A 23378-nucleotide genomic window follows, 5' to 3' on the forward strand; every position below is an offset into this window, starting at 1 on the left:
GGCTGAGACTACTTTACTATGTGTTATTGTAGTCTCAGTATAGGGTAACTATTTTTTTTCTGTTTCTGACCATTATTCTCTACTCATTACACCTCATCCGATAGCTATTACATGTAGATCGAAAACTTTGAAATAAACTTTTTGAAAAGTTATGTTTGCCGATTTATTATAAGAAAAAGCTTCCTCTAATATGTTTCATTTGTGACAGTTAAAAAAATATTCGAAGACGGTCACTGCGGTCATACGTTGTTATAATTAAAGTGGATAAACTGAATAAATTAAAAAAGGCGGAATACTCTGCAAATTAAAAAGACAACTCTATCGAATGTTTGTAACTAGTTTTTTCCCTTTTAAAAAGTTCTAAGTATCGTAGGTCAGAGTATAATATCTCTACGCCCTGGTCAAACAATAAAATTAATAATGTAATTTAATGTATAGAATTTTTGTAATCATTTAACAGTTTTTATGTAACACTTGACACTGTCATGACAAAAAATAACGTTTTTTTTTATTTTGTTATTAATTGTTAAAGTCTTGGTTAGTAAAGTATATTGCGGAAAATTATATCGAGAATTTGTGCCAGATCAAAGAAATTCCGGTCAAGTACAGTATGGCCGTCAGGAGGTTATCCAATCAAACAGCGCGAGATAATGAGGAAGGCGTGGTTACTTCTACTATGACATTTTATATCCATAAACTTCTTGTGTATCAATAAAACTGACAACCTTCAAATTTCAGGTAATAATAAATTGAAAATGAGGAAAGTCTGCAATTGATTTACCTGTCAAATATCTATCTATTTCGAGATACAGTTTTTTCCGTGTTTTAGTGAATTTCCAATTTTGTGCGATTCGAACGAACTTATTTTAAAATTTGTATGGACAAATAGTGTATTTTGACTGTACTATGGTTTTATGTCAGGAGACACCTTCAAACTCAATGTATCAGACAAGAACATCACCCCCAGCTAACTACAATTTTGGACATTTTCCAGGATACGTTGGACAAAATGGACATTATGCTAGTCAACCCCATGGGTTTGAACAGTTTAACATTGACCCATCATCGGCCTTCCAACAAGCACAGTGTTATCCAATGTATGGCCCTGGTGTGTCGCGCCCAGAAGAATGGAATGGTACGGGAAATATGAACTATTCGGCAATGAACAATGCATCTGGTTCTGTCAGTCCGCATTCCATGAACGCTATGTATCAATACAGAAATGATTATGTCCAGACCCACTGCGGCAATGGAAACATGAATAATATGTCTACGTCACCACAGCCAACGGGGTCCCCTACTACATCAACTGGGTCCAGTGGGAGCAACGGTTCACCTTCCAACAAACAGATTAGACCCCCGTATGATTGGATGAAGAAAACCTCGTATGTTCCAACGGGTCCACAACCAGGTGAGTAAGACAATTAAAAGTTAATTTACTTCTATCATATGTTTGTTTATGCAGTTTTTATATAATATGGGTATTTTTTCTCTCCACTTTATGCTAAACAGATTAAGTGTTTCTTGTTGACCCTCAGCAAATGGAAAATGATTGACCCCCTTTAACAACAGTATTAATACAAATATAACTCCGTGATGTACCCGTAAAAAATATTTTATTCGTAAAGATGTAAACAGACCATTATTTCGAGGTACATATTTGTATAAAATTACACAAATAAGGCTGACCAGTGTTTGAATGTCAAAAACTATAAAATTTTAGAATAAAGACGGATATTAATATTATTGCATGTATTTTATACACATATAACTTTAAGTTTTCTCTTTTATATATTAAATCCTAAGTTATTACTAGGAACTTCTGATTTTATATATCAAAGAATATTTTCACGCTGTTAACGTACGATTATTTGCTACCTTTAAAAAAAATACGAAATAAAGTGAACAGTTGAAACCTAGTTTCTTTTTCATTAAAATACTCCAAAGATTGTTATAGTAGTGATATTGTCTTACTATTTAAATCCTTGAATAAACAAATAGATACAAATGTATACTATCAAATAAATTTTCTACCAAAAAGTAATTCCCGAAAGTATAAAAAAAACTGTCATTATTATTATTATTATTATTATTATTATTATTATTATTAACAGGGTACATATTAAGTTGCCAGTGTTTTCAGTATATGCCTGTAATATTAGCCACTTTACGTTAAGTAAACACCTGCAAATATAGTCAAGAAAAGTGAAGGTAACGAAATTGAAATTTTTCGGTGGTGTATAAAATGTGTCTTGTAGAATGTCAATGCTGTTGAAGGCTAGTTTTTTGTTGTCGTCTGTAAATGGATGTGTCTTTATAACTTGAAATATGTAAAACACATGTTTTCTAACAAATTTCTATAATAATATATATTGTGTTCGACTTAAAGATTATTTATCAATTTCGTATATCATATATTTTACTTATAATATTTTTGTATTTGTGTGTTTTAAGTATTGTTAAAAATATGTTTAGTTTTGTATGTGTGTATATTTCGCACCTTTATGGGTTGGTAAAAAGGAATACAGATTCATGATGGTATTGTAGGTTTGGCAATTATACCAATTAAATTAAATCAAACATAAAAACATGTGCACACACAAATCTAATCTGTCACGTGAATGCAATCTTCAAAATGTAAGTCTCAACCAAGAGGGAAAAAATGTGTTTCCCCCTCCTATTACTATACAGAATCAAATATTTAATATGGGTTGAATATTTTAAGCAAGTTGTACCCTTCCTTGGCATGGGAAATTATCCGATTAATAACACTAATGATGCGCTATACGCGCTCTGAATGAACAAGCATGCATATATGAACATATTTGATAAAACGGAAATTTTGCAATATTTGCGGCAAATGATTCCCTAGAGAAGGTCCATGGTCTATATCATAGATCTAGATCACCTATCATCGCACTTGGAGCTTTGAATATTTTGTAATCAAAGAATGACTTAAATCTATCAATAATGTTTTTCAAAAGAGAATTTTGATTTGATAAAACAGATTAAGTGATATGTTCCATTTTAAATTTATTTCATTAATATCAAAAGAAGGTGTCGGTGGGATAACCAATTGCCTTTTAAACTATTATTATTTCTGATAGGAAGTCGTGAAAATTTGAAACATCAATCTTTGTGGTGCTTAGTCTTATCCGCCACGCGACGATTTATTTGCCTTAAATAAGTTCTCTCAGAACAATTGTCAATTCATGTAATACTTTTGAACGGGCTGAAAGGATTTGAAATTGAACCCCCTTTAGAATTTTCCCTTCAGTATTTCGTAGGTGGTGATACAATTATTCAGGTTTCTATGTAAAAAGATTTTTTTACTCAGCCAATATTTGTTCTGTCTGCAGAAGGTACACCATCTGCCAATATTAGAGAACCAATATCAAAATCTGTCAGATTAATCAGTCCAAATTCAAGTTTAATGAAAATTTAAATCTAACATATATCAAACAATTTATGTCGTTTTTGGATGAAAATTGAGATTTAAAAAAAAATAAAATTCAGATTTACGAGACCAAATGAACGTGAATTAGCTATGAATCAAGTCGGATAAACACACTCATTACACTCAAAAGGATAACTATTCTATAAATTTCTGTATTTTTCTTGCAAAACAGAGCATGTAGTTGTCCTTTAAATTATGGGTGTCCTGATAAAAAAATTAGAACCGGATAGTTTTCAGAATAATAAAGACACATTTTTCCGTAAATAAAGTTATTGTACTGTGTACTTTCAATGTTACATTAAAAATGTGAACATCAGAAAGCTTAATTACTGCATTCGGTTTTTGTACATTTTGAGAAATCTACCGAATCCCAGTTTCAAACAGAAATTAGACAAAAGTTTCTTCCCATTCGTTTCACATGAACTTTTACTGCTCTTAAGCAGAGACTTTCTTATTATGGTTAAAAAAATAAGACAGATTTGTTCTTCATCGGGATCATAAAACATATAGAGAAGCAAACAGTCTTATTTATGACAATTCTCAAATAATGGTTCTCCGTATCGTAGAACTTTATACATAAATGTGTTATGAATAATCAAAATGTTTTCTAATGTGTAAATTAAATACAAAAGTGTTATTTACTTTTGTACTAGTAATCGAATTAACTTGATTTTGTCAGGTTTATTACGTTGTTAAGTGATATCCGTACATCAAAGTCGCGTAGAAATTCGCACCCTTTTGACACATACGGTACAGTTACGTACACCGGAAGACCTACATGAGAGAAAATCACCAAATAAAACCGGTTAAGTCGTAATTGTCCGGAAAAGTTTTGAAATACAAATGAACATTTATATGCAGTAAAACTAATATTTATTCTATTATTCTTAATTTTTTATTATCTTCGATTATTTGTTTACATAAACCTGTCAATAAAAATTAAATCAACGATACATGTTTTATGATGACAAATTTCAACACCATAAACATAGACGGGAAAGCGTTTGCTTTCATGCCGTCACGGTTCATTAGTTATAAAATCCCCAAAAATTAAATAATTCAATTAACGAAAATGAACATGATGACATAAGAAAACGGTTTCGTTGTAGGTGGTAAATTGAAAACAAATTAGAATAAATAAACTAATTTACTAAAATGGTTTTTGTGGTTTTCAAGTTCGGATGAACAAAAATTACATATATTTTCATAATAGAGAATGCTTACATAACTTATTATTATTAGTTGTAAAAAAAAAATATGTAAGAGAAATCATCATAGTACATTATTGTATACTCAAGGACCAAGTATAAAATGATTAAATTCCCTTAAAATAATATTGTCAACCAAAAATCTTAATTTCAAAACGAAGCTTTACATATGATTAATCAATGGTGGTGCGGTGCTTTTTTTGTTTAAACTGGGCACTCCTTCGATTATGTTGTGTGAATCCATAGATATAATAGCCATTATATCTATGGTGGAGCCAACAAATAAAAACTTATATTGTACTCAAACTTTTCCGGTCGTGTGAATTTTCTATTTTGCATAAATTGCTTTTTACTTGACGGAATGAATACATCAAAGTGCACATGAGGACTAAACGAAAAGTAGAAAGCAATACAATCCCAAATATTGAAAACAGACATTAGTTTTAAAGGAATAGGCATGTCAGGTTCGCAGAGAGTGCTTGCAAAAGCAAGCGTTTTCAGGAACAAAGCAGAAAGAATTAAAGAATCATTATTTTATATTAATAAATTACAAGAAAAACCGGGGCGACGTGAAAGAAAATAATGATATGATGGTATTTTAGGGTATTTGATTACGCATGGGGATATCTTTTGATTTATTTATACCGAACCTAGTACCTCGGTATATATCTTACACAAACAGATAGAAAATCAATCGAACTCGCACCTCAACAAATTAGAAAATAGTCTGGACAATGAATTTCTGATTAAATTGTTTGATGAAAGCAATTTACACCTGTTTTTATCAGATAATTGCGCAATTTCTACAGAGATTATCAACCTAGGGACGAGTAAAAGTTCATTGTTAACATGAGTCTAGTACGATTAGCATGACTGTGTCAATCGTCTTGTAATATTTCGCAATGAAAAAATATTTACAAGATATGAAAGGGACTGAACCCTAGAGATAGAGACACAAGTTTTTATAAAGGGGCAATTGGAGAAATAAAGAAATATTTTTTTTCTGTTTCAATTTTTAAACCAATTTTCAGACACTCATTTGGTAGGGTTGATTTCAACGTTAGCCACTCGATTATTCAAATGCCTTAACGCACTGTAAAACAAAAATATCAATATTGTCCCAGAACTGTTACATATCTTATTATCAAATAAAAGAATTAACACTAGGTTGTTTTAATACTAACAAGATTTAGAAAATATTTAGATGTTTCTTCATGATTTATTTAATCATAATGTTTTCAAAATATACCAACATCATAGCTGATTTATCTTTTGGAACTGTTGGGAAGCAAGTAAATGAGGTTAAAAGTTAACTGACTAAGAAGAAAAAAATGAACAAAAAATAAAAAAGAAATAATAAAATATTAATTATGGAAATAAAACAGTAGACACACATGCACCACTGTTTATTTTGTCATTCGACTCTTGAAAGGAATATTGATGACTCTTTATGTTCGACGAACATGGATAATTACTTAGGCTGTGTCTGTTTCTCAATTTGATTTGCTTCAAACTTTTGAAACATACTAGCCAGTCAGGAAGACGAACTGAAACGAATATAAAAAAAAAACACCAAACAATAAATTAAAAAGGCTTTATAATTTCTACACCAATTTTTAACATAAAAATATTGTTAATTGAATCTTTCTAACTAACTTCACATCAATCTATAATTAAATGTTTTTATTTTTGAACAAAATAATTATTAAGGACATACAAAAGTTTAAACCCCTTAACATTCCCGTTTTTTTTCAAACGATATCTCTGAAATATTTATCGCGTTGATCAGTCAGACCATAGATGTAATAGCAATAGATATGGCTATTATATCTATGGTAAGACCATCAAAGACCTACCATCAAACCGGACGTTAAACAATGAAAAATACCATGTTTGCCTCGCTGGTGTTATCTGGTGCAATATTTTAGTAAAGTTATGCATGGAAGTATTATATAAATTAACATAATGTCACGAGAAATTTTTTATATTGTACGAGCTTGCACCTATTTTCTTCTTTTTTGGGGGGTGGGGTAAAGGGGGGCGCTCTTGATAAAGTACGGGTTATTGTGCAAAATACATTACTGTTAATTTTAACATAGATTTTTGAATGTTCTGTATCTCACTGTTTTATTCAAATATAAGATGGTATAAAAAGCAGATGTTCATCTATCCATTCTTAGCATTGTCTCACGAAGAGTTTTGAAATAAATCCTAAATGATTGTTTTGTGGATTGAAACTGATTACCAAAAAAAAATAAGAAAAAATATATTCTAAGCTTTTTCAAGATGAATAAAACTATATTGTGACCCCAGTAATAAGAAACAGTTTATGCTCAAAACATATGAACTCACAGAAATTAATTTTAAGATATCTTCTTGGTTTTATTGTGTTGAGACGTTTGCTCAATTGTTGAATGACAGTAAACAGTGGGGTGTTAAGGATAACAGCCTATAGACTTGAATATGTTATATAAGAATTTAATCAAACAGCATAAACCTAATAGGTATCTGATCGCATAGAAATGACGATGCCACACACGCAGGATAAAATCATACATCTAAAAATGTTTGCAACTGTACCTATAAGAGATAGATACGAATACTAATAAGATCATATCATATATAAACGAAAAGAAAAAAAACAAAAATCGGCAAATGGTCAGTGTAGCTGGTCTTAGCCTACGCCAATATGGGTATGTGTGCGTGTGTTATTTAACCACACACAGAGACCGATACTGAGATAGACCATTTGTTGTGCCGAAATAGTTATCGTTCTATAAATAGAAACCGTTAGCAATGTATATTGATTTACTCTTATGTATATTTTCTTCTACAGGAAAGACCAGAACCAAAGACAAATATCGTGTTGTATACAGCGACCATCAACGTTTGGAACTGGAGAAAGAATTCCATTACAGTCGTTATATAACAATTCGTCGAAAGGCCGAACTCGCTCAGAACTTAGGCTTGTCAGAGAGACAAGTTAAAATATGGTTTCAAAATCGCAGAGCTAAAGAGCGGAAGCAGAATAAAAAACGAGGTGACGATATTAAAATAGAAGAATATCACAATGAGACTTCCGGTCATATTCCAAACATGCAACACCAAGTACACAGCTCACAGACACCTACAATGCAGCAGGTTACAATAAAACAAGACCCTATTGACGATTATCCCGTTCCTCACGTGACGATGCAAATTCCAATGTCCGATCCCTCTGATAATCACGCATCAACATCGCCAATCCAGACTCCTCATCACATGACAAGCTCAGTATCGGACACTATGTCAAACATTAAAGTAGACACCGGGGAACCTCCGAATGTTATTCAGTCATAGAAATATTGCATCTATATTTATTGAACTTTGCTAAAATTCGAGCTCAGCTTCCAACATCTTGCCAGATTATTTTTTTTTAAACAAAGATGGTTTAATGTGCAGAGTTTGGGTTATGTAACCATGACAATACTGAGATTAATTAGAAATATGAAGGAGACCCATTTATATGGATAAAAGTAGAAACATTGTTATGTTTTGTAAATAATATTCTATATTAAACAATTAATGTTAAATTCAATTCAATATTGAGATGGACAATAATAATAAAAAAAAAATACACGAAATACAAATGTGTGAACAATAAATTTGCCATAGATATGAAAACTGTCGCCAAGTCTTATTTAATTGTCAACAAGTTGTATTTGTTTATACACTGGAAGAGTATCGAATTTGTATAAGAGGTTCGAGTTGGAAATTTATTGTTTTATTACCGGGTCTAAATCACTCCAGTTCATCAAAATACTATCTTTTATTGCCCTCTTAAAACCCGAGATAAGCTAGGAACACATTTTAGAGTGCTATTCCAACATGACTTGGAGTATTTAACATATTCCACAAGGCTCAGCGATATCACCCGACTTCTTTGCACGATACGGCACTTTTGATAGTTCGATTTTATGGTGTTTGTGTAAATCAATATTACCTAATTACAAATTCTTATGATAACAAATACCGAAGCAAATGTAGTCTTAACTTTTTAGATTACAATAGCATAGAAATAGGAAGAACAGGATACGCCGTGGTATATGTCAATGATTATAATTTTAGGAACATTAATGTTGTATAACAAGAACGGCGTCATTGGGGATACACTGTTGCAGATATGATTATAAAATGGTTATGGGTCTGAAATAGATGATCAACATGAATATACATATATATAGATAGGTACCAGAATCATGACTGCATCATATATCATGTTTCCTTTTTATGTTGGTGATGATCAACGTGTGCAGTATCATGGTAGCTTTTGCCAAAAAAAAGTCTTAAGTGAACAGGACTGAAAATGATTAACATCGTTTTAATACACGAATATAACTAAAAGGCTAGAAATATATGCTTGTAAGAACTAACTTACTAGGAGTTGTCAAAAATTATTTTAATTTCCGCTTTCAGGAAAACACTCCCGTTTAAGCAAAAACAAACGAACGCTTGTCGTTAGACAGTTCAGCTTTTTCCAGATTTTGCTAATTTTAATGGTGTTTATAGTATAACTGAATATGAGAAACTAACTTAAAATCTTCAACAATAGACTATATCAAATCTCATACTCTAGATCGACAATTTAAAAATGAATTTAACAATGGTTAACGAGATCTGCCGTCGACGGCATATTCTCTTAAGACAAAAACAAAGAAGCAAATAGAAATATCTATAGAGATAACAAAGGAGGGGGGAAACTGACTTGATTTATGTAGGAAAGGTGTGGGTAAAAAATAGATGTGAGGTTTCAACCTCCGTTTCTATCTTGTCAAATTAAAATAAAACTCACAAAAACATACAGAACGTATACTGTAAAAACAAGCTTAGAAAAGTTCCCGAACTCAATGGTATTGGTATAAGAAGGACAAAAATACCTAAGTACAATAAACTAACTTCAAATATATGATATCAGAAAAAAATTGCAGTTGCTGAAAGTAAGTACTTGATCTGCTGATATATGGGAGACGCAGACGACTTAATTTGTGACGCACTTCGTAGTTAAATGGACGATATTTCGGTCACATTATGGAAATTTGTAACTACCCGGTATTGGACTATGCTAAGATCTCCTGTTGCAACAAGAAACATAAAATTATTCAAACCTCGTATTGGTGCAATTTTTTTTTTTATAAAATGATGATTTTGTTTTCAAATCAAATTTTAAAGTAAGTGAAATATATTAAAATACAATGATTCGGTTAGATTCTTGTAATAGTGAGACAGTATATATAGTTTGACGTTATCAAAAGAACACAAATTCAAGTTTAGAAAGATAACGTTATGGATCTCCTGATCTGCTTTTTTATGACAATCTTATAAGATCTAATTTAGTTTTGGCCTACCGAAGTTCGTTGGTTCTCTCCGGGGACTCCGGCTTCCTTCGCCTATAAAAAATGACTGCCACGAAATAGCACAATAGTGCTGAAAGTGACGTTAAACACCAATCAATCGACCTATTAATCTAATTCAACTGTGTACTAGAAAAAAAATATTTTGCAAAGTACATTTTCCATTCCGTTTTTTTTTTATAATCTGGACGATTTCGAAGAAGATAAATGATGGCTCCGTTTATCATGATTAACACGTCGACAGTGTGATCTTTCAGAGACCAGGATTAAACCATCAATTGGTGAGGTTTTAAAGCAAAACAACAGAAATTTGAAGTATACGTCGATGTAACAGCAATCCAACAACAAAATACTAAGAAACATCTAGAGTACAAAAAGCGTTTTCAACAATAGAAAGGTGTCTATAGATACAAAATGTCTAGCTTTATATCACCACGAAGAAACAAAAGTAGCAAATATATTTGAGAGTGAATATCTAAGATCTACCACCAATACCTATTCTGACCCCTCCCTCCCCCCCAAAAAAAAGATAGGAAAGAAAAAAGAAGGAATGCCATTAACGATGAGGTTCATAGATTTGGACAGACACATGACCATTTGGCGGGGTTGATCTTGTAACCCCAACCCTCGCTTTTCATCTCGTTGGGTGCACCTATAACAAAAATTTCGCAAAAGAAAACACAATGAAAATCAGTACTAGAAAAGCATTTGACACAAAGACAAATAAATAGAATAAAAACAAACAAAAATTCACGATATTATTCAGTATCAAAGAACGCGTGCAGTTACTTAAACTGGTACTGTCACAATGATTCCCGGTCTCATACGGTTATCATACATTGAAAGGTATAGATAAAGAAGAGAGGTAGTCCGTGATATGGCACACAAGGAGCATAGTACAATATCAAACAGTATTTAAGACAAAAAACAATAAAGTACAAAGTATAAAGTACAAACAGTTTGTATAGTCATTATATATCTCTCCCTGTATAAATATAGAATTGAGAATGGAAACGGGGAATATATCAAAGAGACAACAAGCCGACCAAACAGGAGAAAACAGCCCAAAGCCACCGATGGGTTTTCAACGCAGCGAGAAAATCTAACACCCGGAGGAGGGCTTCAGAAGGCCACTAAACAATCATGTATACTAGTTCAGCGAAATAGACGCCACACTAAACTCCGAAAAATATGAATGATTCAAGATTAATAAAAAGCACACAATACTTACAAAGGCTAAAGATTCTTTACTTAAGAAAGGCGCAAAAATGCATGTTTAAACATGTTTTGTGAGATCTCAACCCTCCCCTATACCTCTAACCAATGTTGAATAAACAAACACACAGCAATACGCACAGTAAGAAACGAGTCCGATGTTAAAGTAGGTTACAGAAGAATCTAAGCAAAATGAAAATGATTTACACAACGTAACAAAGAACTACTAGCAGTTACTGACATGCCAGCTCCAGACCTCAATTAAACTGATTGAAAGATTATGTCTTCATCATATGAAAATCAAGCACAATCCCTCCCGTTAAGGGTTTAGTATCATGCCATCATAAATTATAAGAGAGGAACATAACCCGTAGAATTCAAGCAACTGGTTTTAGAATAAATGTGTTTATTTCCGATGCAAAGACCCACGAGTGAATCAATATTAATTAAAAAATGCCATCTTTAATGACTTAGCAAAAGTATCGTAACTATATCCATTGTGAATAAGTCTGTTTGGTTAGCTTTTTAGGTAAATGACATTTTTGTGATTTGTATAGAATTTTACCATAAAAGATGGGATGTGAAATACCTGACCGTATAAGATGTCTGCACGTTGATTTATATTGAAGAATGATGTCCTTGTAGCGATGATAAAATTGAGTAAAAGTTTTGACAAGTTTGTGATATCGAAAACTCTGGTGTAATCATTTTTCAGTAAAACAGAGATTTCTTTCGTTAAAATCAAATATGGTCCATACACGAGCGAATCGAACAATTTGAGATATATAAACACCATACGATGGTGCCAAGGGAACGTCACCATCTACAAACGGATATTCAACATTAGGAAATAAAAAATCATCTCTTTTATCGTAAATTTTAGGTTAAAGCTCCAGTTCAAGATATAGATATCAAGATCCAGAAAAGGGCAGTGTTCATTGTTAGTATTAGCTTTATTTAAAGTGAAGTCGTCATTCTTGAGAGCCAAAATATCATCCAAAAAGTGTCATTAAATTTTTGCATCAGATGTTGTTTCGATTGGTCTTTTCTGATTTTAGACATAAAGTGTGATTCTTAACAATACAGAAACAGGTCCGCAATAAGTGGTGCACAGTTAGTCCTTATTTGAAATCCGATAACTTGGCGATATAAATAGCGAACAAAAATGTCATCTCGTAAAGGTTAAGTGTAGTTTTATCAAAGCAGGTCCAATTGACATAGTTCTTTTTGTTTGATGTTAGGTAATAAAAAATGACCTAATATCTTTTTAAATACCCATTTAATTAGGTATGTGCATTTTTCTTAATGAAATTATGAGGCAAAGTGGTATATAGGGTAAAAAAATCTAAAATTTTGAAACAGATTCGAAAACACCAATATGAGCATGCAATTTATCAAGTACTTCCAATAAATTTTTGACACTCCAAAAGTAATTAATTCCACTATTTTTGTAGACCTTATTTGAAAAATTTATTACAAGGTTTTTTATTGTACCAAATGTATTAGTAAGTAGAATAGACAGTCAAGTAGTGGAACTATGACTTGAAGAAGAAATAAATCTATATTTGTAAGGTGTTTTGTGCAGCTTCGGAAGCCAGTACATAGTTGGAACTTTCATGTTATTCGGTTCTGCTTGTAAAGTGATATCTAAAAGTTTATGTTTGTTAACGATGTCATTTTAATCGCCTCGTTGGTCTCGTGGTTGCGTGTTCGCATCGAGTGCTGGAGGTCGTGGGTTCGAACCCCGGCCGAGTCAAATCAAAGACTTCAAAATTGGTATTTGCTGCTTCTCCGCTAAGCACGCGGCATTAGGGAGTAAGAGCAAAGACTAGTCGGCTCGGAGTCGGAATAATGTGTCCGGGTAAGGTGACATGTTTTCCTGCGGACTGTTACCTTGTGAACTAGCACGTTAAAATGTCGTTGATGTAGAACAGGAATAGTGAAGACCCAAGGACTAAGCCTTGGAGTACCACAGACTCTACATCAATATGTGATGAGCTCTCTCCATTCACTACTGCAACTTAATTTGTGCACGATGTGACAGGAAGCTAGTAATCCACCTATTGACATTTCCTCTGATTCCATAGTGATCGAGTTTATGTACGAGGAGACTGTGACTGACCTTGTCGAACGCTTTAGAGAAATCCACAATCAGTACGTCTGTCCATTTACCTGCAGTCATGTTGTTGGAGATGTCGTCCACCAATGGTCTATAGTTCTCTGCTATATATCTCGCTCCTTTCTTGAAGGCATAGGGCCAAGTGAGCAAATCTCATCATTTGGCGTCCGTAGTCGTCTTCCGTTAAATCTTCTCTGAATCTACAAGGAGTTGGTTCACTAACTCATAATTTTGGCCCTAAAAATCTGAAAAATGTTCACTGTGATAATGTAGTGAAAAATTGATTAAAACATGTACAGGGCCATCGTTGGTGTATCTTGTTAAAAATGGCTAAAATAGATCATAAGGGTATGTTTTGTCTTATCTTGAAAACTCTGTAGATAGATAACTTCAGACGGGGCAAAAATGTTCAAAATGTTGAGATCTACCAACTATCCATTTACATCAAAACAGTCAAACGGCTTCTTGTAGAAGTTACTGCCCTTAAATGACGAATTTTATCAATTGTTTTCTCAATTGTTTTGCCTATTATCTTGAAAACTATAACGAATAGACAGAAATTTTCAATAGCAAAATTAATAAGCAAGACAAGATCTACAATTTAGTTAAGTAACCAAAATCGTCAGTCGACTTCTTATTGAAGTTATTGCCCTTTAAAGACGATTTCAACAAATTTCTCTTTTTTGCCTACTATTTAGATAACTGTAATAGACAGACAGAAACTTTAAACAGCTGTAATGACCAGTATGACAAGATCTATAGATTATTCAAACACGGCCGAAATCGTCAGTCGACTCCTAATTTGAGTTATTGCCCTATCATGACAATATTTACCCTTTTAGTGTTTTAGGCAAAAACTATAGTAGATAGAGAGAAACTGTAAACCGAAAAAAATGATCAGCAATACAAGATCAACAAAAAAGAGATATTAGTCATAACTTATATTCTAGTCTACAATGTTTAGAAGTGTTCATTATTGAAGATGTCCGAAAGAAAAAGAGCAACTGAACAAATATTTTAATTAGCATTACTCACCTCGCCGCTGTGAAGGCAACAGTTTTAGTCTTATCCGTCAGTCTGCAACAAACTTCTCCTCTATTACCATTTACCCGAACATTTCTTGATTGCACTCACTATTAATAACTCCACTACTATTATAATTTAACAGTTTTGCGGGAGTTATGGGACTTTAGCCATTTTTGCAACATAACTACATGAAAACGCTATTCATTAGAGACAATTTACAAAAATATACTTGATGGGGTTGTTAGTCATTATATGCAGTTGACCATGCTCTACCTTTTTTTTTTTTTTTATAGATTTGACAGTTTTCGAGGGAATTTTGGGAATAAGATAATTTTTTGGCGTATTGGAGCATAATATCACATTGTGCAATGCCACCTTCGGAGACTGCTTTCATACGGAATTTGATTAACTGTTATCATGCGCAGCTGACAATACTATGGGCAAAATTTGTTTTATAATTGTTTGTGCGAGTTATGGAACTTTGATAATTTTGTCCTATTGTAGCATAAACATACATTAAGAAATGCCAATCTTCTGAGATCGCAAATGAATTAAAAGAAATGTATGATTTAAAACCAACGACACAACACAGCCATATAGAGGTTTACTTATAGTCATCAGCAATATATAGATGTTGATACAATATGTCCAGCTCTAATTCGCCCCGAGTCAAAAAGAAATGTGTAAGTGAAGTTAAAAAAACTATCAAAGATCTACCGTCAACACTCAATCACCAAATATGAAAACAATAAAATATGACAAAAACAACTGCTGAAAAAGTTCAAAACTTGGGACAAAAATAAACCATTCCCCTTTTAATCTCCAACTATGGTTTTTCAAAAGATACCGTGAAACCGCGCATAATTAGATATAAGAAGATGCAGTATGAGTGCCAATGAGACAACTCTCCATCCAAGTTACAATTTATAAAAGTAAACCATTATAGGTCAAGGTACGGCCTTCAACTTCATAAGTACTTAAAACAAACAATACAGTAACCAGCAAATTTGTATCATATAGTATGCTCAAAGTTACTACAAAGCTTGTATACTTAGATGAATAGTTTGTCATTATGTGTAAATGAACATACTATTCCGTAATTTTGATTTGACAATTTTTAATGGCTTTTCAGATGTTGCAGATTGCATGACGTACACCGTTCGATCCCCAATACTCCCTATGGACTCTTAAGTGTCCAAAAATGTATACATGCTATACACGTTCAATATATCTAAATAAGCATGATACACCACCCTTACAGTCCCTATGGACCAAAAAAAGGACAAAAAATAAACACATGTTGCAAAAATACAATTTATATCAAGTATGTTGTATAAGTTTCACGTCAGACTTTCTGTGGGGATTCATATATTCTAAACAGTTATCACCTAAAAATTGCAATATAAGATCTTTGAATATTGTTTTTACCGCTTCTTTCATTGATTTTCTAAAATATTCGGCTATGAGCATTCCTGGTGAAGGTGAATACAGAAAAGCCCTTCGAACGAATGAAATTTGTAAAGTGTTGTTTTCATTTTTTAAAACACGATTAAATGTGCATTCTATACAGTTATGAACACTTACCTTCATACATCCTGTTGATACTTATATTTTTGGCATTGTATGTGGGCATGTTTTTCTCAAACTGTTTATACCGTTTTTACACTAAATTCATCAGATGTGTACTGATTGATATTTTAGTCTGGGAAGCATGCTTTTTTATTATTTGTAATTGGGTTTGAAGTAGCTTCCTGTAACTGCTAGTATTCTTAGAACGGTACTTTGTATCTTTAGTCTTTTTGTTTATTATTTTTTGCGTGATTTGTGTCGATCTGACGAGTCAAGACTTTTCCAACTGAGTTTAAAAGTTTGAGCTTGTCTTGTGCTGTTACACCACTGTCCCAGGTAAAGGGTAGGATTTAACGCTCGCAAAGTTATCTAACGGTGCCACATTCTGGCACGTGCCTGTTTTAAGTCAAGAGCCTTTAATTCAGTGGTTGTTGTTGGTCGCTATCATATTTGTTTTTCGTTTATTGTTCGCACATTAAGTAGGCCGTCAGTTTTCTTTTTTTCATTTGATTTTTTTTACGTTTAGTCATGTGCGGTCCTTTTTTAGGGCTTACTTTATAGTGTTTTCTCATTGTTGAAAGCCGTACAGTGACATATAGATGCATACATCTACGTGAATAGCTGTCTAATTTATAATCCTATTTTTATAGGTCAATAAAAAAATAATATAGATATTTGTGCGTACATTTTGAACTTTATGGGAAATTATATCATTGATTGCCAGTTTCTCTGAAAAATGTCAAAAAATCAACCAAGACAATACAAGCTAAGTGAAAAGTAAAACAGGCCCCGTGCAAATTCATAGTCCAGTCCGGTTCAATTAAACTTAAAATAAAAACTCGACGTCTCCAAAATAAAATAATATTCAAAACTAACTTCCCCATTACTAAAATGACGAACATTCCCATATTTTCAAAGTTATGACACATTTTGTAAGCAGGCATTTAATTTATTAGGCATTTAATTTATTTGTACGGCGAAGTTTGCAATATAAACGTGCATAATTATTGGTGAAAAATTAAAAATTTAATCATCCTGAGTTATTTTGATATGGAGTAACACAACTATTTCATTCATATTGATATAAAACAATATTTAAAACAGTAAAACAGTTTGTTAACATGATGAAATATTGCCATTCAAATCTACAAAGAAAATATTTCTTTTATATAAAGCAATAACAAACATTGTAAATCGAGAATATAGTTATATTGGTGATATTGCGGGCTATATATCCACAGTAAGGTTAATTCCTTTAATTCCTGTAATTTATACGATTCTAAGCTAGTTTTTAGACTTTATGGTACAGAGGGTGTACTTTTTACAATATATCATAAACAGTTATAAAGTAATAGATGAGAATTTATGATATTAACATCAAAGAAAACTGGCTGTAATTTTCTCCTCTAACCTGCCTTTATAAAAGCATTTAGCAGTTGTATTTTCCATAGGGCAGAATTTCTTTAGAGCTGTTCGGTAGCTGGAATGAACTGAGCCATCTCACTTTTATAGTTAAGAATGGAGGGAGCTTTCTAACAAGCTTTATAGGAATGTAGATTATTCAAAATGATATGAATCTTGTCGTGCAAAATTGTCATTATTGGCAAATATTGTGTTGAAATCATTTTGGAATTTCCATATGCCTGTTAGAAGAGAGAAATTATATTCCAGTGTAAACGAATATTATTACTCAATTTATCCCAAAATGCCTGCAAAACCCGGGCATAGTTAAAGAAAATGGAATTATTCTTGTGATGTGTATTAATGGCTGATATTATAAAATTCAATGGGAATTCCAGTAGTTTTTAAAATTTCCTTATTCCCTGGAATCCAAAGAAGTTGCACTCCTACATTGCGCTGAGGATATATGGGTGAAAAATATCTGCATGTACTGTGTCGTCAGAATTTCAATGTGTATTGCTTCAATATGATGTAAAGGATGTACGTAATTAACGTCATGTATCTGTACATTTCATTGTCCGAATCAGTGTCCCGAAGCATAAATGTTTGCAATCCTGGCCAATCAGAGTTGTTTTAAGAAAAGAAGCAAAGAACATAAAGTATGGATATATTACAATTAGGTTAGCATCAAAGTATCCAATAGTACACGACGAGAAGGAAAAAAGTCACGCTGGAGATTACGGATCTAGATGCTTGTTGCTAACATATAATACGTCATTGATCGCTTGGAGAGTTGTCTCATTGGCAATCATACCACATCTTCTTATTTCCATATTGTGATATACTTCTTGATTTAGAAATTTAAGTTTCATATTTATATATAAATTTGATTGATAAGAGATATTAAAAGAAATTAAGAGGACAAAAGAACAAGATATTTTTGTGTTGCTTTCTAATTGATGAACACCCCGATGTCTCATTTTATTCATATGCTTCTATATTACTTCGGTATGATAAAGTCCAAGCAATCAGGAACGGTCGAACCAGTATTTTTATATTTACATTATGACTAGCTTCTTGTTGAAGGAAGTAAAGCTCCATTAAGTTTTGTAATAGAAAAGTGCTTTACGTGAAATCTAAAAGGGGAGTTTTGGGTAAACGTCAATGAGTCAACAATACAATAACACATTAAAACAAGAAATTGCATTTGAATGTGCATAGAAGGAGATATGGGGTATACGTCAATGAGACAGGAACCCAATGACTCAAACAATTAAAAGAGATATAGAGGTCAGCATAAAGTCTTCAACAATTACCAGTATATACAATATGTCAAGCTCTTAATCTCCTCGCTTTTTAAAGTGTAACAAGTGAATAAGACAAGCAGATAAACAGAAACTCTCAAAGATCTGCTACTAACTGCACACGAAATCTTCAAAATAAAAAAAAGAAAGATATGATTCGTGAATATGTGATGGGGTTTATTAACTTGTGACTAGTGTTTTGAGATCTCAACCCGATCCCATTAAATCAGTTGACTTATACACAAAGTACAAAAAGTTAGCTTCTAGTTGGTTCTGTTAAAATTATAATGGTTTTCCAAATAACCTTTATATACATATACTATTTAAAATGCTTTTGGTCATCATTTGTCAGCTTTATTGATTTACAAATGGCTGCTTTTGGTCTGGTGGCATTATTGCATACATATTCAGGACTATAACATGGAAATGAGATATGAATATACTCTATGTTGTCCTGGACCGACACGATAGGTTAGTTTGCAAGAAGATATATTACCCTACTTAGGCAAATTATTCTGACTTCGAGTCGACCTATCTGGACTCTGAATTGACCCAGTCGGCAATCTAACCCCTGACTTCCGACACTGGAGTCGAGCAGGCTACCTAGAAGACCACATTGGCGGTTAAGCTTTATTGAATCAGAAGTTTTGCCAAGTCAGAGATACTTTGCCCATATACTAGACTTTATGTAAAGAATAAAACCAAAGAAGAGCCCAGACACGTTTTTGGTGTATAGACTTCTATCTTTAGGACAAAAAATACACTTCAGAAAAGTTCCCAAGATAGCTACAGAAGAAACAGTGTCGGTTTATTTATTTGTTTCACATTCGTCATTTAATCAAACATAGGTGAAACACAGTAATAATTCATGAAATACTCAAAGTCAGACTTCAAGAGGGAAAACTAACATCGTAAATAATTTATGGTTATCATAAAACTCTCCGTGCGCCCATTTTATGGCTGGTTGTAATTTTGAAGTTGTTTTCAAATGAAACTATTGTTTGCACAATTTTATCATTTCAGAATATGTTGATACTGTTTTTAATGGAAATACGAATGAACATGCTTTAGGAATTAATAACTATAAACTGGCAATGATTTTTTAACAACTTCTCTCTTTAGTCAATACCAAATAATCATTTAATTAGACTTGGGTTTTGCTTAGACAAGGACGAATGAGCGAAAATTTCATCATATTTTTTCTACAAATAATTCTTAAAGGAGATGCTTGCAAAAACGTACCATGTATACCTTACAACAAAATTATTTTTATTTACTTGTGTACGTTATTTTATTTGGCGGCATCTTGTCCAAGGTTATGGTTGTCTTTCTGATATTGTTTTACATCTACCCCCTTTTTTTTTTAACTAATTTTGTATTTACACTGTGTCATAGATCAAATTTATTCGTTAAGTGAATGTTCACTTGTTTTTTGTTAATATGTCTTTTGATTGAGTTAAGCCATTTCAATTGGTATTTCATAGTGTGTCTTTCTATGTTGTGATGTTACACTATTGTTTCAGGTTAGGGTGAAGGTTGGCGCCTATTAAAACGTTTAAAGCCGCTGCATTTGTTTGTACCTGTCCTAAGTCAGTTTGTTAATGTGGTTCATAAGTGTTTCTCGTTTTTCGTTTTTTATATAGATTAGACCGTTGGTTTTCCTGTTTGAATGGTTTTACACTAGTCATTTTTGGGGCCCTTTATAGCTTGCATTTCGATGTGAGCCAAGGCTCCGTGTTGAAGGCCGTACTTTGACCTATAATGGTTTACTTTTACAAACTGTGACTTGGATGGAGAGTTGTCTCATTGGCACTCATACCACATCTTCTTATATCTAACTATTTATATTTTTAAAAGGAAATTTGTTTCAGCAGTGAAGTGAAAATGAATCTTATCTGTACTTAATTCCATCTGAAAATACGTGTAGAATTCCAATGTTTCGGTTAGATCTTTCATTTTTTTCTTCAAATGCATTCGACATTCAATGACGAGACATATTTTTTGATGTACTTCACATAAAGACTTAAAGAACCTCCTACTCTAGTTGTGGTGTGACGAGAGAGTGGCTATAAATCACAACCTCTTGCTCTTGTGCGGCAAGGGTATAATAACTTTAACAACAGCAGTTTCTGGTTACAATCATAGGACTAAGGAAGCAATGTTTACTTCATACATACACAAATGCAATTCTCTGGCAGATCCAATCTATGCAAATTATATTTCATTTTGTCTAAATATTGTGATTTTTTGTGCAAAATATTTCTACTTAATTCGACAATGGAAGTATTATATGTTTATATTATACTTCAATGATCTGATATATCGTGAGACCTATGTCAATTCAAATATGTGACTTCATGCAACAGAAAAGGGCAATTACTCACATTTACGAAAATAGGCGAAGTATACTTAAATGGGCGGTAAAAAAAATTATACAATTATTAACTTTTGATGAGGTTGATACAATGATTTATCAACACAAGAGATATGAAATTCACCGACGCAAACGGACGAGGGTGAATGTCATATATGCGGAGTTGATAAGTCATTGTATCAAGTGATATATCTTGAGTCAACAATTGTTTTATTATATGACTTTTTTTCCGTATTTGCTCTTGATGAAATATATCTAACTTCTCCATGTTTTCATGCTAACTATAATATCTGGTTTGGCAGTTACTGACTTTTTTAAAAGTTGAAATACTATTATATACAACAAAATTTACTTAACAAATGTTAACACCGAAATGAAGAAGATGAAAACGAGAATGTGCATGACGTCATAAATCCTACGCCATTGGCGTTGCCTAGGGAAATTACCATTTAGGTACACGCTAGCTGTTCCAAATCTTATATTAACCAATGAGAAAAGAAAATATTAATCATCGGTGATCGAAAAATCGTAATTTATAAATGCACTAATCGCTTGGTGGCAAATAGCTTTATTTGTTACCGTTGACGGACAAATTTTGGACTGCCACGCTTTTAAGCAAAGATTTTCATTTCTAGGTAAACCGTAAAACGAATATTAGGTTTTTGTCGGCGATTTATCTGATATTGAATAGTGAAGAAAATTTCTTTTTTTTCAAATTGTAAGTTCACCGTCTTAACACAATAAACCAAAAATAAACAACAAAATTCAGAATGTTCATTGATACTGTCAGACTGTCAGTTTTAACAAAAGTAAGGTGGAATGATAAGAGTAACTTAATTGTACGTGTATTTGGATTTTTATGAAATTGTTTATGCATTTAGAACTCATTTAGTTGCATACGAAAAATTATATCTGTAGCGTTTATACTTCCACAGATATAATCAAGTGAAAATTTACGAAAAAAGATCTATGAATGTATAGAATAGATGTAAGAAGATGTGGTATGAGTGTCAATGAGACAACTCTCCATCCAAGTCACAATTTGTAAAAGTAAACCATTATAGGTCAAAGTACGGCCTTCAACACGGAGCCTAGGCTCACACCGAACAGCAAGCTATAAAGGGCCCCCAAAACGACTAGTGTAAAACCATTCAAACAGGAAACCCAACGGTCTAAACGAGAAACCAGAAACACTTATGAACCACATCAACAAACGACAACCACTGAACATCAGGTTCCTGACTTAGGACAGGTGCAAAATGCAGCGGGCAGTTTAAACGTTTTAATAGGCGCCAACCTTCGCCCTACCTGAAACAGTAGTGTAACATCACAACATAGAAAGACACACTATAAAATATCAATTGAAATGGCTTAACTCAATCAAAACACATATTAACAAAAACAAGTGAACATACACTGAACGAATAGATTTGATCTATGACACAATGTAAATACAAAATTAATGAATGTACGTAAAAAGCGCTCAAACTTATTTCTTTCGTTTTATAGCCTTAACACCCATTCATATATAATATTTTTATTTCAGGGAATGTAATAGCAATAATAGTTTTATATGCCCGTAACATAGATTAAATTTACTTATTTTTTCGTTGTTTAATTGTTATCAGGTAAAAACATTAGTTTACAAACATCTAACTGTCATAAATGGGAGACAACACATGTATATTCCTAGTGAATATTTTGTAATGTAATAGCACAATCCGTGATGTACAGAAGATCAGATCAAGCTTGTCATCCATTTCATATGGAGAGTCTAGGTCCAAGGAATAAAACTGTAGGACGAGAAGGTATACGAACGAATATATTAGATTCCATGTTTTTTTCCCGCAATCTTTCAAAGCATTTTGATTAATGTAAACATTAAGATGTAGCATGATTGCCTAGGAGACAACTCCCCACCAGAGACCAAATGACGTAGAAGTTAAAAACTTCAGGTCACCGTACGGCCTTCAACAGTGAGGAAAAACCCATACCGCATAGTAAGCTATAACAGGCCCCGAAATGACAAATGTAAAACAATTCAAACGAGAAAACCAACGGCCTGATTTATGTACAAAACAATAAACATGTTACCGTGTATGTACAAAATTGGAGATTAGTTTAACACTGTGTCTAAACTACCCCGGCAAAAAATGTTTGGACTCGATAGTAGCTAATGTCCGGTACGGTGACGGACAATCAACAGACAGAGAAAAGGTAGAATTTCTGTTTATTTATTTGTTATTTAATGACATTGAAGAATAAACATACACATATAACTATTTTCGATTGTGTGATGTAATATTTTCTACAAC

At 32.7% G+C, this 23378-nt stretch overlaps 1 protein-coding gene across 1 annotated transcript; it reads left to right on the forward strand.

Annotated features, from left to right (window-relative positions):
• The first annotated feature begins 738 nt into the window (after positions 1 to 738).
• Positions 739 to 8282, forward strand: LOC127715288 (homeobox protein CHOX-CAD-like). The gene is made up of 2 exons (XM_052221329.1): positions 739 to 1411; positions 7502 to 8282. Exons 1-2 carry the CDS (start codon positions 907 to 909, stop codon positions 8002 to 8004), a joined length of 1008 nt encoding a protein of 335 aa, XP_052077289.1. The 5' UTR covers positions 739 to 906; the 3' UTR covers positions 8005 to 8282.
• The last annotated feature ends 15096 nt before the right edge of the window (positions 8283 to 23378 follow it).

Source organism: Mytilus californianus, unplaced genomic scaffold, assembly GCF_021869535.1.
Source record: "Mytilus californianus isolate M0D057914Y unplaced genomic scaffold, xbMytCali1.0.p SCAF_9, whole genome shotgun sequence".
Classification (NCBI taxonomy): Eukaryota; Metazoa; Mollusca; class Bivalvia; order Mytilida; family Mytilidae; genus Mytilus; species Mytilus californianus.